Here is a 13,749-nt window from a genome sequence, read left to right as displayed (position 1 = left end):
TAAAAATTGTAAAATACAGTAAAATATAAAACACCAAATGCAGTTCAAACAGTCAAAAAAAAATTTACAATTAAAAATTGGAGTTTCTACGCAAAACCAGTAATTCAGTCACTGGAAAAGAAGGCAGATTTTTCGGTGCACAAAACTGAAAATTTACTTTCGTCATAAAAGGGCACTGAAGGTGGAGAAACTGACTTGCTTCACTTCTCTACTAAGAGTTTTCAAATATAAACTAATATGGCTGCTTAATTAGGCTTAGTCGCTATTACAATAGGCTATTACTATAGTTAGATTATTACAATATTTCCTTTACTTCGTACAAGGAAGTAAAAAGAGGTATTAATAAATATACTGTTCGTATACTTATTGTTGTAATACTTATTGTTCGTATATTTATTGTGTTGCAAAAAAATACTCGTATATGCACCCAGAAACAAAATTGAGCCACAGCTACGAAACTCGGTAGTTGCAGTGTTCGAGTAGATAAACATACGTTCAAACACTGGAGCGAAAAAGGCATTTTATTTGCCAGTAACAATACAAGAAATATGATAATCAATAAGTGGTAAAGCCATGCCTGGCAGCTATACAAACAGATATTTGTTTGAACATGCAGTCTATTAAGTTGCCAATATCCCTCTTGTATCGACTGTGCCAAAATGGAGCAACTGGTCAGTGAGGTGGTACGTATTTTAGCTGTACACGCATGAATTTGCGTTTACGGCATGCCCGAAACATGTTCCATAGGTGACAGGTCTGGAGACCTGGCTGGCCAGTGGAGGACATTAACTCGTCGAAGATATTGTTGGGAAAGTTGTGCTGTACGTGGCCGAGCGTTGTTCTGCTGGAAAACTATACTTGGATGACCTGCTAGCATAGGCAGCACGATGGGCTGCAAAATATTCGCAACGTACCTGTGAGCAGTCAGGAGGGAGTCAGTGAGTGGAAATTTCAGACGTTCTTCTAAAAATTTCCATAACTACGTAGAACTTTCTTATGCTTGTGCCTTAGAGTATATATTGTGTGTAACTTTATAGGCATCAGTACAGCTACAAAAAATCAACTCCAAAATGTATTTCAAGCACGAAACTGGGATGTTGTTTATACATGGTATCCCATAAATATGAAAACATTTTAAAAAATCATATGAAAACCTTAAACTGGAGTATCAGAGTGTAGTTTGCATTTAAAGGCAAATATTTTAAAAATAAGATTTTAGTTTACATTTTCATAAGTAGATAGATGGCTCTGTACCCTTAATAAATGAACAAATTTAAGACCTTTAAAACAAAAATGAACACATTTAAGACCTTTAAAACAAAAATGAACAAATTTAAGACCTTTAAAACAAAATGCGAAACTGAGAACTCGTAACTGACTGCAGGAGTATTAGTAATATTCTAATATGCTCTAAATTTAAATTGATAAATGCCGCATAATCTTGCGTTTCGTTTTCTAGTTCAGTTATTATAGATTCACTAACTACGCCTTCTGTTTATGTAAATTTAAGTTAAAATTTGCTATTAAGCCATCTTTTGTTTCATAAATCTCTCTTATGTAAGTAAGAGTAAGATAACTCATAAGATAACTCATAAAATAACTAATAATGTTTCTTGAGTTTTTCCCTAGTTGTCTAGATAAGAATTTTTCTCTAGTGATTCAAATGAATGGGCGGTTGGAAAAAGGGCAAGATTCCAAAAATATGGCGAATTAAAGTAAGGAAGTAATACCAATATTTACGCAATCTATCCGTAAAAAAAATTTTTTACTTCGTATCTTTACGTCATTGAGTGGGAAAAAAATACTACTCAGGGAATAATATATTTATTTTACTCATCAGATGCTTATGACAGCGTCTTGTAAATCGATTTATCTTGCAGTTTTATTACATCAACAAGAGGTTTAAAGCTTGTTATTATATGTTTTAAATAGTTATCTGCAAATGGTTTGGTAAGTTAGGGTTTTAGTGGTTATTAAATAAATATTACACTTTAAATGTAATTAATGATGTAATAAGTATTACATTTTCTGCATAACTAAATATTAATTTTTTTACATTACATTTCAATTCTTCATACATGCCGTATTTCAATGCGTTTAGCTCACGTTGTCTATTTTGGGCAGAAAAAGGATAATACTCTTGTACTTTTAAATATTAATATCTAGTTGTCTAATAGGTAGAAGATTTTTGTACTTTAATATAAAATGTACTTTGTTAAAATATACAAATGAGGAATTAAAATGTTTTTTGCCCAAATTTAACGATTTTTCAGTAAAACAGTTTTGTTTTTTCAGAAATAAGCTTGACTGTAAGGCTATCCGCCATTCAAATAAATATTGAATAAAGCTAAAACTAAACTTGTAAGAATAGCTTTATGCATTAAATGGTAATTTTGTATTCAAAGTATTCACGAAAGTGCCGTTTGAGTTAGGAGAGGAAGTGAAGTCTCGTTTCTCGTGAAACAATTGGTATGCTTTGACCTTGAAGGAATAAAGCAATTTCCTAATGCATTATAAAGATCTTTACTTTCTAATACAACCATATTAGATAAAATAACATCATATCGAAGTGTCATAGGTTTGTTCTAGTTGCATTAAAAAATAACTTTCAATCACAATCTAAAATACTTCTTGATATATTTCATTTGAGTCCGGCGACTTCGTTGAATATATTACTAAAGTAGATTATTACCGATCATATAATCTAGTTCAAATGATGTAAAGGTCATTTCACTTACTTTCGATATAGAAATGCAGCTATTTCGTGATTTAAATATTATTCGAATTACGTAAACTCAATTGAACTTTTTACTAGTGACTGCAAATTGCGAAAAAGGAATCGCAAAAGTGTGAGAAGAATAGTTACAATTCACAGGAAGTAACTGATAAACGAAGATGTAATATTGCGGAGTAGCGTATATACAATACTCATCTTGTTTTGTAGTAATTTAATGGATTTTTAATTAAATTCTGAATTTGTTCCACGTATTGAAATTAAAAGTCTCAGTTACTAAAAAAAGAATGAAAGAAAAAGAAAATTTATATCGTGGTTATAGTTAACTTAGTTAGCATACTAGATAAGTAAAAAAAAAAGAAGCGATCCTCCTCTCAAAAAAAAAGCGATTTCGTGCCTCTCTTTTTCTATTCCCTTATCACTCTTTTCTTTTGTAGCGTAATAACCTGAGAAATATTCAAAAGCCTCAGTTCATATTTTGTTTATGGAAAAATATTATGTGCATGAATCTCAATACAATTGGCGATTTTTAACATTTGGACCTCAATTCAAAGCCATTACGGATGAATTTTTTTTAATACATAATATTAAATTTGAAACACACACACACACAAAAGAAAACTGATTGTCTTTTACTTTACCTATCTCTCAATGTGTTTTACCGCATGAAAGGTTTTGACAAACGGACACAAACGGAGTTCTAATAGATCTCAGAACAAAAAGAAACTGTATCTAATAAACAATCTAATAACTTGAACAGAAGCTCGCCGCAGGAAAGGCATAGCTTCCTCCAGCACTTGAGGCCGAAGTGCACTTTTATCTTTTGATCATCATGTCTTGACCAAAAAGTTTCTGTATTCCGTCCTCATTACTAGCAGAGCAGAAATGGACATCGATCTTCAATGGTGTCATCTACTGGCAGAAATCGCCACTGATAAATCCGAAACAACGCTTTTTCCGCAATAAATGTTTGCATTTACCAAATTTAGACGGCTCCACGAGACCAAACCAGCTTATACCGCAACAAACCTGTATATCCAACGTATAGCTCTCCCTATTGGAGGTAGGAAGTAAGTTTTTTCTTACCCTCATGGCTCTCCCATTAAAATTATAGTTCTAGAAAAAATAAGAGAAGTACTGGATCTTGACTAAGTACTTCCAGCTGAAATTTATCTGTTTGACTGAAATGCGAATTTTACTATCTAATTATTGATGCATTATTTTGAGAATCCTCCAAAAGCTAAATTGCACTCTTAACTTCCCTGTTAATAATGCTTGCTAACTAATGATGTTGGTGTACTATCTGGACGTAGATGCTAGCCTCTCTGTTTAAGTTGAATTTTTCACCGTTTAGTTATAATCTGAAAATAATCCTTTAAAAACTGTAGACAGCTGCTAATCTAAAAATTTCATTTGAATAGGCAAAAACTTATGTTTGACTTTGCAAAACATTTTAAAAGATGTAAAATATAACTCATTATGCTTCGAAAGCATGGTTATAAATGAACAGGTTCGAAAGAGAGGTTCATCCTAAAGTGGACCTTTGAAATGCCTAATAAAACTTTAATCACGTATCTAAATGCGTCTTCAAATTATAAGAATACTACTATTAATTTTAAAATGAACTTCATAAAGTAAGACGTGAGCAATCATTACAGCAGGTATCTTAGTGATCTCTGATATTTCAATAATGCGATCAAACTCATATTCGTTTTCTGTTCGATAGATATGATATTTGCAACCGTTTTACACGTATTTTACAGTTGGTACAGTTGTATCTTTCTTTTAATATCAGAAACCTACAAAAAATGTTTCATTTAAAGTTTCCAACTGTTATTATTATCATCTACGGAACATAAAAGTTGTCGGAAAAGCATTGTAATACTTGACTCATAGACAGCCATGTGAAAAATCATGTGAAAGCAGTAATAACAAGGAAAGTGAGCTATTTGATGAATGTAGTACTTTATTCAGAATCCCAATACAAGGGAAATAATATTCCCGATTCCACTTTTGTTTCAAATATCCCTACAAGGTGTAAATTATAAGCGTACTTACAGTTTACAAATTTGCACTAAAGGATTACTTTTGTAAAAAATTTTTATATCTAATTAAAAAAAAATTCGTCTATTTTAAGCATCTATAAAACATAAAAAAGAATGATATTGCACATGACTTTCATCCGTCTGTTTCTGATAATACATACAAAAAACAAAGCTTGTTTTTTCTAGGCATAAAAAAAATCAAAGAAAACATTAGAAAGTTTTCCTTCGTAACATCAAAAACAAGTGTCTAATGTTTTTGCCATATTTCGCTTTTAAAAATTTCATTCATACCATAGGAATATAGGGAAAAGAGACCAGCTGTACACAGAAAGAGAAGAAATAAAAGATGTTTTTTTGAAATAAATTTATCTTCTTGGGCTAGATACTTGGCTTTTGAGTTCAAAGGGGCAATCATTCTATCTTTCGCTTCTAAAATTGCATTTCTAGCTCCTGACCATGCATGAGGACCTTGAAGCCTGTACTGATATGATAAGCAAGGTCCATTCATACACACCCAGAATAATTTAGGATCGGTTACAGCTAATTTCAACATATTCGGCTTTGCTCCTATTTGTTCTGCGAGTTCGTCCATAAATGGTATCCAGTCAGTTTGGATCGTGTGTCTCGTAGAAGCAACATACCGTTTCTCATTAACTTCATTTTTACGTGCAATATCGTTCTGCATTTCTTGAATGCTGGGTAATTTCAGATTTCCTATGAGCATTTGAATGAACCATCGACATTGCATTTCTGAAATGGGGAATATAGCTCCTAAAGGTTGTATTAAACCAATCATAATCAAATTATGATGTTTTAGATGCGGAGGAATAGCATACTTGTATAAATGTACTCTGTTTTCTTCGGTAGTTACCATATTTTTATCCAGAAATGGGAACTTTATCTGATATCCCGTTGCTAAAATGACGGCATCCACTTCTGTAACGGAATCTTCTCCTGCAAATACAACTCCATTTTCTTCAAATCTGTCAATGTCACCTTTGACGATAACTCTGCCGCTGAGAATGCAGTTAGGTAAAGCATCGTTGACGGTCGGATGAGCGCTAAGAATCCTATGTTTGGGCTGAAGGTTGTATACATTATGGTCAAATTTTTTATTTACTTCATACTCCATATATCTGCAAACTACATCGTATGGCAGGAAAGAACTCAGTAAAATCTTGGTGCGTGTAGTAAAATCAAAATCCAACGGAAGACCATTTCTCCCAACTCTACTAAAAATCCATGAACCTCTTCTAGTGCTCAAGTAAACCTAAAATATGAAACAAAATTAAAATTTGTATGCATTTTATATTTAATATTTGTCTCTATTTAAAGCTAAATAATATATTAGGTCAAAGAGTGAGTCTGAATTCTTACCGGTTTCACCTGTTCTAACAGGTTTCACCTGTTCTTCTTGTTTCAGAACATCAACATGTGTACAAGTCTTGATTATTGACTTGACCCACAAAACCGGCCTAGAGCCCGCAGATTTTAAGAGGCCCCCCTAAATTATACCATAATTTATCATATACCTATTTTTCGCTGATTAAAATCAAGGAAAGCTGGAGTTGGGAGCCCTGAAAGAACGCTACTCCTAGAGTCTTAGACTGGGTGTACTGCCTTAACTGGGTCGTTTGCATAGATGATGAACGCAAGTTGAGGACTTTGTCACTGATAGCCAGAAAATGCACAAATATCAGTTCATTAATTTATAGCTTTTCCTAAGTTATAAACAAAACCTAACAATATAAGGGGTTAAAACCTTCATCTAACGTGCTTTTGCGCTATAATGGTCAGCCATATCAGGCCGTTTATTCGAAGCTCCCATGCTGAACTCCAAGCAAGTCTGCTCTTCCAGTGTCTAAGTAAATTTATTTTCAAGTTATAATATAAAATTTAATGACTGTAACTGCAAAATCAACTAACTAAGTCAAAGGTTTAAAATAATTCACTTACTAATTAAGTCATATTTATTACAATGGCTGAGGCAACAAGAATAAGCGTAATATTCATAAATTTGCATAAAATTCTTGTTGTCTTTACTCCTACAATAATCGTTATTCGAAGTGCTGTTTTGACTCAGATTTAAATTAAATTTATCACATTTGGTCCTGAATTCTCATTCATGCCTGTGCTATCAGCTAGCTCCCGTTTTTTCGGCACTGGTTTTCCTTTCCATAGCAGTAGGTGTGTATTAGGTCATTTCGAAGCAGGAGACGTGAAAAATGAGCAGTATTCCCGCCGGGACTCAAACCTCGGACCTCTCACATACTCGCCGATTGCGCTGACCACTCACCACAAAGGAATGCTAAGAAGCGGGAGAAATACCTTATATACTCCCCTTTTTAAACGGCGACTGAGGATTAGGGGACCCAACGGCCAAATCCTGGGGGTAGGGAATCATCACCCACAACCTTTTTTAGTTCAGGCACCACCGTAGAGTCATTGGGTATTTTTTAAAGCAGAAGAAATGAAAAATGAGCACTGCCCTTGCCGTGACTCTAATCACGGACCTCTCGAATACACGCCGAGTGTGCTCACCATTACACTCCGAAGGCATGCTAAGGTTGGTTTATTAAATTACGGCAAAGGCTCGAGGGCTATCTGCCTTAAGGGAGGGATGCCTTCGTGGAGGACGTTTTAAGGGAAACTGGCTCGTATACACGTTACACATGGGGAAAACCACGAAAACACCCATGCAGCCAGCCCGTTCGCGGGATTCGAACCTCGGACCGAACTACCAGTGTTCAGCGACGTTACCGCTCGGCCGCTGGTGGGCCCAAAAGAAGGCATGCTAAGAAGGCGGGAGAAATGCCTTATATACTCCCCCTTTTAAAGGGCGACTGGGGAGTAAGGGATTCAGTCGCCAAATCCTGGTGGGGGAGAATCATCATCCACAACCCTTTTATAATTCGGGTGCCATTGTAGACTCATTAGGTTATTTCGAAGCGGGAGACGTGAAAAAAAAGCATTGCCTTCACCAGGCATCGGGCATCGGACCTCTCGAATACGCGCCGAGCGTGCTAACCACTTCCCACGAAGGCATGCTAAGAAGGGAGGAGAAATACCTTTTAGGTGTTAAACAAGGAAAAAAACGAGCAGTTTGAACTAAAAATTAAATGTTTCAGCTTAATAAATACGAACGCCCTTACAATTATTTTATGTATTCTAAAATAAATTTAATTTTCTAAAACATTCATATATTACATGAAATGATTTAAGCTTGTAATAATTGTTTGAATTTGACCCTAGCATCTTAGCTATTTACTTTTTATCTAGAACGCTACTCAAGAAATATGCAGCAATCTTTGTATGATGTAATTACAATAAAATCATACAAAGAAAGACTTTTTTAGTATGAAAAATTAACGCTACACGCTACATCATTTGTTTCTTGAAAATAAGAAAAGAATTACTGAAGTGAAACTGGGAACATACTTTTCTTTTAAGTTGGAAAGTTTCCTTATATTTATGGATATCCGTTTTTACATTAGATGTTATTTGAGAATAATAATATGAAATAAAGAATTACCTATCATGTGAGATCCTATGAGATTTCTTAAAATAAGGTTCATCACAAAAGCATTTAAAATAAAATTCAACTTTGAATATACATGATGTTCGTAAAGCGCTTCAAAATGATAAGAGAAATAATTCTACCCATCAAGACGAAGAAATTTACAATGGAATCCAGAAAGGCATTCCATTAAGATTATAACGAAAGGTAGGTTAAATGATGAGTGAAAGCTGATGAGTGAAATGACCAAGCTGTCCAAGCCAAACGTGAACTTTCAACAGTGAAAGGATTAAAATTATATGTAATCCACCATGACATTTACAGAATCCTTTTGGACGTTGTTATCACGGTAATAATCTGAAATACAGAAGGTGTGCCGCTTCCAAAGAACGGCGTTTGCTTCGCCAGGCATTCTCTTGAACATTGATGAACCAATCAGCTACATTTGTCGATGCTGCTTCCTTTCACCTGAAATTTGCATTGGCAAATGCTTGAAAATGATGTTCTTGAGAGGAACTTCTTCGCTAGGTCAGAAATGACATCAGAAGAGACGTGTTTCGAAGTTACACTTTTCTGACACTCTGAGTGGAATACTGTCCTACGTTCCACTGTAATTATTGCTTGTCTTGATGGGTAGTAACACTTCTTTTATTTCCCTGAAACAATTTAAGAAAACCCCCTATGTAGGATTTTTAGAATAGTAGTCATCAGTTTTTCCAGCAAGAGTTGTAAGATCCATTAATTCTCGATTTAGCACATTAACTGCTATATCATTCAGATTCTAGAATAATAAGTTAATTTCTATTTAAACAATTTAAATTAAAAGTGTCATTTTGAATGTTTAGCTGCAAAACTGAGAGACAAAACGAAAGTTGCTTGAAGTAATTCGAGTTCCTAAGTTTCTTTAGGATGGGGTCTTTGCTCTGTTTATAGTTTTTTTTTTTTAATTCGTTATCTTCAAGTATGACATTCTAAAGTTAAATGGTTCGTATTTACCTTACACATTAGGGAAAACCTCGTAAATTCCCCACACAGTAAACTCGTTCACCGGGATTCAACCTTGGTTTGAGCTATCAATGCTGAGTTTAGTAGCCATATGTGCAAGAATATTTTCCCTATAGAAAGTATAAAGGTATTATTATCATGCACAAAAAGTTTTTAAAATTGTTACCGGGCAATATCAGCTTCCTGATAGCTTCGGTGGGTATGCTATATTTCAGTGTTTCCCAAATATTTTAGCCTCACAGTCCATTTAGAAATAACTTCAATTTATCGCTACTCAAGTATTCAGAAAAAAAAAGAGACAAATCATAAAGAGTACCAAAAGAAATCAATACAATTAGAAAATAATAATAGATAAATAGATGTGATTATTAATAAATAATGAATAATTATGAATTACAATGACCTGGTGAAGCACTATCTACATAATAGAAGGTATGTCTTTGTGGAGAAGTTTTTAATAGAAATTGGTTCGTATTTAAATTAAATACGAGGAAAATCACGTAACTTCCCACGGAATTGATTAATCACTATTGGAATATGTACTCGGAGATAGTAATATAAGAAAAGAATTAAAACTCGCGTTCTGCGCTTTGAGGAATGCTGTTTATGTGTGGTTTGTTGATCACCTGGCGAATGTTTTTCCGGAGAGGCGGGAGGGCAGACTTGTATTTCCTTTCTTGGCCTTTGAGTCAAGAACAAAAAAAAAAAAATAATAATTTGTAAATCTAAAGATTGCCTTAGAACAGAAAAGAGAGTTAGTATGTAATAGTGTTATCTGCGGAATTCTTGCTAGCACTGTTTGCAAAATTATCTCTGTGTACTCGAACCTATGACTCCTTATTTGAAAGGGAAGATTTTAATCACTTTCTTGAATAAAATACGTGCTTTTCAAGCAAAATTTTAAGGTTCCTCTATTTTTACCACTCTCCGTTATTTATTATATACACTCCCCGACACTGGAAATGCAACACCAAGGAGGAGTGGTCCGAAAATTATGCAAATTTCAGGGTAGACGCACGTCACCGAGTTATGCGAATGATGTTAAATGCGCAGCTCTCTAACGCACGTTGAAGGAGATATAAGAGAAGAAACCTGTAGAATGTTCAATATTCGTGCCGTTATATCTGCTAGAAAAATCATGGTAAAAAATTTGTTCTTGTCTCAGAGGACAGTTGTAATAGCAGAAAATGCCGGTCCATCGTCAACGGAGTCAATTCCAGAAGACAGATCATTTTACAAGAGGCATAGTGATCGGAATGAGAACAGCTGGTTGATTCATACGGCAAATCTCAGATGACACACACCTGGACGCGTTCACAAAGCACATATTGTGTAGACGATGGCTGGAATAAGTAAATATGGCAAGTTCGAAGGGTGCCGTGCAGCGAGAGTGACGTCAGCATGCGTGGATCGACGCATCCATCGACAAGCGGTGGCGCACCCGCAAGCCACTTCTACCTTTATTCTGCAGCATGTTCAAGGCCCCCTGGATGCTCCCACATCGACCAGAACCATTTGCTTTCGATTGGTGACTAGTAACCTGCACTCGCGGATTCCGTTAAGAAGACTGCCATTGACCCTACATCATAGACGCCAACGTCTGCAATGGTGTCGGGTTCGAGCGATGTGGACGACGGAATGTCACAGGGTCGTGTTCTCATATGAGTCACGCTTCTGTTTCTCCAATGATAGTCGCCGCGTACAAGTGTGGCGTCGATATGGAGACAGATCCAATCTGGCAGCAATTGTGGAATGTCCCACCGCGCGACAACGCGGCATCATGGTTTGGGGCGCAATTGCGTACGATTCCAGGTCACCTCTAGTTTGTATTCAGGAAGGTATGATGGCGCAATGATACGTCGATGATGTGCTGTGGCTGGTGACACTTCCCTACCTTCAGGGAGTACCCATTGCCTTTTATCAATAGGATAACGGCCGACCACATATTGCTCGCATCAGCCAACGTGGCCTGCAAGGTGTACAGATGCTTCCCTGGCAACCGTTCTCTCCTGAGATCTCACCAATCGAACACATTTGGGATGTGATTGGACGCCATTTGCAGTCCCTGCCATTGCAGCGTTCAGAAGACGAACTGAAGCAAATGGTTGACAGGGAACGGAGAGCCATTCATCAGGACACCATCTGTAGTCTCACTGACTCTGTACCTAGACGTGTTGCTTCGTTTGTCGCCGTCCAGTATGGTCCTATAACCTACTGAGCCGACGCTGTTCTTGCTCTGTATTATTTACATGATTTCGAAACAAAGATTACTAATTGTTCGTTGCTGTCTCTCTCTGTCTGCCGAGCTTCATCAATTTCTGGCCATTCCTTCTTGGTGTTGCATTTTCAATGTCGGGTTGTATGTTTACAAGAAATGTATATTAAACCATACTGATGGAAGATATTTATAAACCATACCAATAGGCATTTGAACAACACAATTACATTGAATAACATTTTTTAAATATTATAGGTTTTATTTTAATATTCTTCTCTAGTTACGATGCTTGAAGTCGTAATTAAAGGCACTACTAGTAGATGTTAATTCTATAAAAGTTAGTCATAATGAATATCGATATTTTAGAGATTATATAGACTAAATCTTTAAAAAAAAAAGCAGGAAAATCCAATATCATTTTATTAAAAGAAGAATGCAATTAGAACCAAAAGTAAATCACATTTAGAACCCTAATTAGATTCATAATGATATTGTTAAATCTCTACCCACGAAACAAGTATTTATGACAAAAACATGGTTAATGGGAAATGGAATTCTTATTTCCGAAATTTAGCATACAGAAGTACAAAAATTATAGAATCAAGGCGCATAGTAATTAGGATTTTTTTATGCTGGAGACGTGAAAAACGTGCAAAGCTTTCACCGGGATTCAAACTCCGGACCTCCCGAATACGCAGCGAGTGTGCATCCAGTTACAACACGAAGGATGCGGAAAGAGGGGAGAAAATATCTTAGAAAGGTGTTGCCATATTACTTAATATTCCTCAATTTTCCTGCATAAAAATATCAGTTTCCTCAATTTTCCCGGTTTCTTGGCTTAGATCTCTACTTTTTATGTTGATACTGATACCTCCAATGAAAAAACTATTGCTTCAGTACTCTTTTGTTCACTTCCAGATTAACAAAATCAAAATTATGAAACATCATTTTCTTAGGTTGTAGAGGTATGGGGAATTTTTTCGAAGCAGGAAACGTGTGAAATGAACAATACTCTAGCCGGGACTCGAACCTGGACATCTCGAAATACGCGCCTAGTGCCTTTACACTTCAAAGACATGCAGAAAGGAGGGAGAAAATAATTTATATACTTCCCCGTTTAAAGGGCTACTGGTGATTAGGGGATCTAGTCGCCAAATCCTGGCGGTGATGAATCATTATCCACCACTTTTAGTTCGAGCGCCGATGTAGAGTCATTAGGATTTTTGATTGCGGGAGACGTGAAAAATGAGCAATGCCCTCGCCTGGACTCGAACCTGGACCTCTTGAATACACCCCGAGTGTGCTACCGTTACCCCACGAAGGCATGCAGAAAGGAGAGAGAAAATATCTTATAAGGTAACTGAATAGAATTATAAAAAATTATAAACAGCTGCAGGCATACTCCCTTTTGTGGTAATAAAAAGTTTTTCTTTAAACTGGTATATCTGGAAAAATATAAGAAATTTATGTCGGTGAAGAAATATAGAAATAATGAAGAAATTAAAAATCCCCTCAAGATGAGCATGTTCCTTGCTTGCGTAGTATTTAGGAAATATATCGTCAACGGGAGGCTTTCTGTAGTAGAAAACTCGCCGTATGTTGCAAGTTCAAAAGACATTTATAATTCCTTTGTTGGTGAATGACTTGAAAATGATGTCATGAAGATCAGAATATTTGGAAGTACGATGATAAAATAAACATATCTAATATTACAGAAAAAAGTATCACAGATTAAGTTCGCTTTCAGAAGGGAAAAATTTCCTAACTTTGTAGAATCATTAGGTTATATTAATGCAGGAACAAAAAATATGCATTGCTCTCGCCGGAATTCGACCTGCAGACTTTTCCAATACGCGTCTAGCCAACACATTCTCTAGATAGTTACAAGATCTGACGACTATCTCGATGGTGACGCCTGAGTACGAGTGCGTGACATCACAGTAGAAGCCCTGTTGCTCGTTGCTCCGCTCCTTATTCGCACTTTACTTTGCTCACTTATTTACAGAGTTCCTGCTTTTTTACTGTTTGTTTCCCTTACTGTTTACAATTTATAATTTATAACAAAAATTCAAAATGGAATTTTTTTAATTAAATCTCATGTATTATTTCAAGAAGATTCCTTTCTTTTTCATGTACTAAAAAGTATAGGAAATATCAGCCGATGAATAAATCCGAAATCTGAACTTCTTTCTTTACTGATTGTTATTAGTAGAAGATTAATAAAAACTGA

General features: G+C 35.6%; 1 protein-coding gene across 2 annotated transcripts in view; it reads right to left on the bottom strand.

The window, feature by feature from the left end:
* Positions 1-4,680: 4,680 nt before the first annotated feature.
* LOC118181989 (flavin-containing monooxygenase 5-like) overlaps positions 4,681-13,749 on the bottom strand; it is a 48,607-nt gene continuing 39,538 nt past the window's right edge. For both annotated transcript variants that reach the window (XM_035351238.2, XM_035351237.2), the window contains exon 4: positions 4,681-6,049. In XM_035351238.2, the coding sequence (XP_035207129.1) occupies positions 5,027-6,049 (1,023 nt within the window). In that variant the 3' untranslated portion in view covers positions 4,681-5,026. The remainder of the gene's footprint in view (positions 6,050-13,749) is intronic.

Source organism: Stegodyphus dumicola, chromosome X2 (assembly GCF_044657685.1).
Source record: "Stegodyphus dumicola isolate Sdum_Otavi_A_Nest chromosome X2, ASM4465768v1".
In the NCBI taxonomy this organism is placed as follows: domain Eukaryota; kingdom Metazoa; phylum Arthropoda; class Arachnida; order Araneae; family Eresidae; genus Stegodyphus; species Stegodyphus dumicola.
This window is presented reverse-complemented; position numbering and strand designations above follow the sequence as displayed.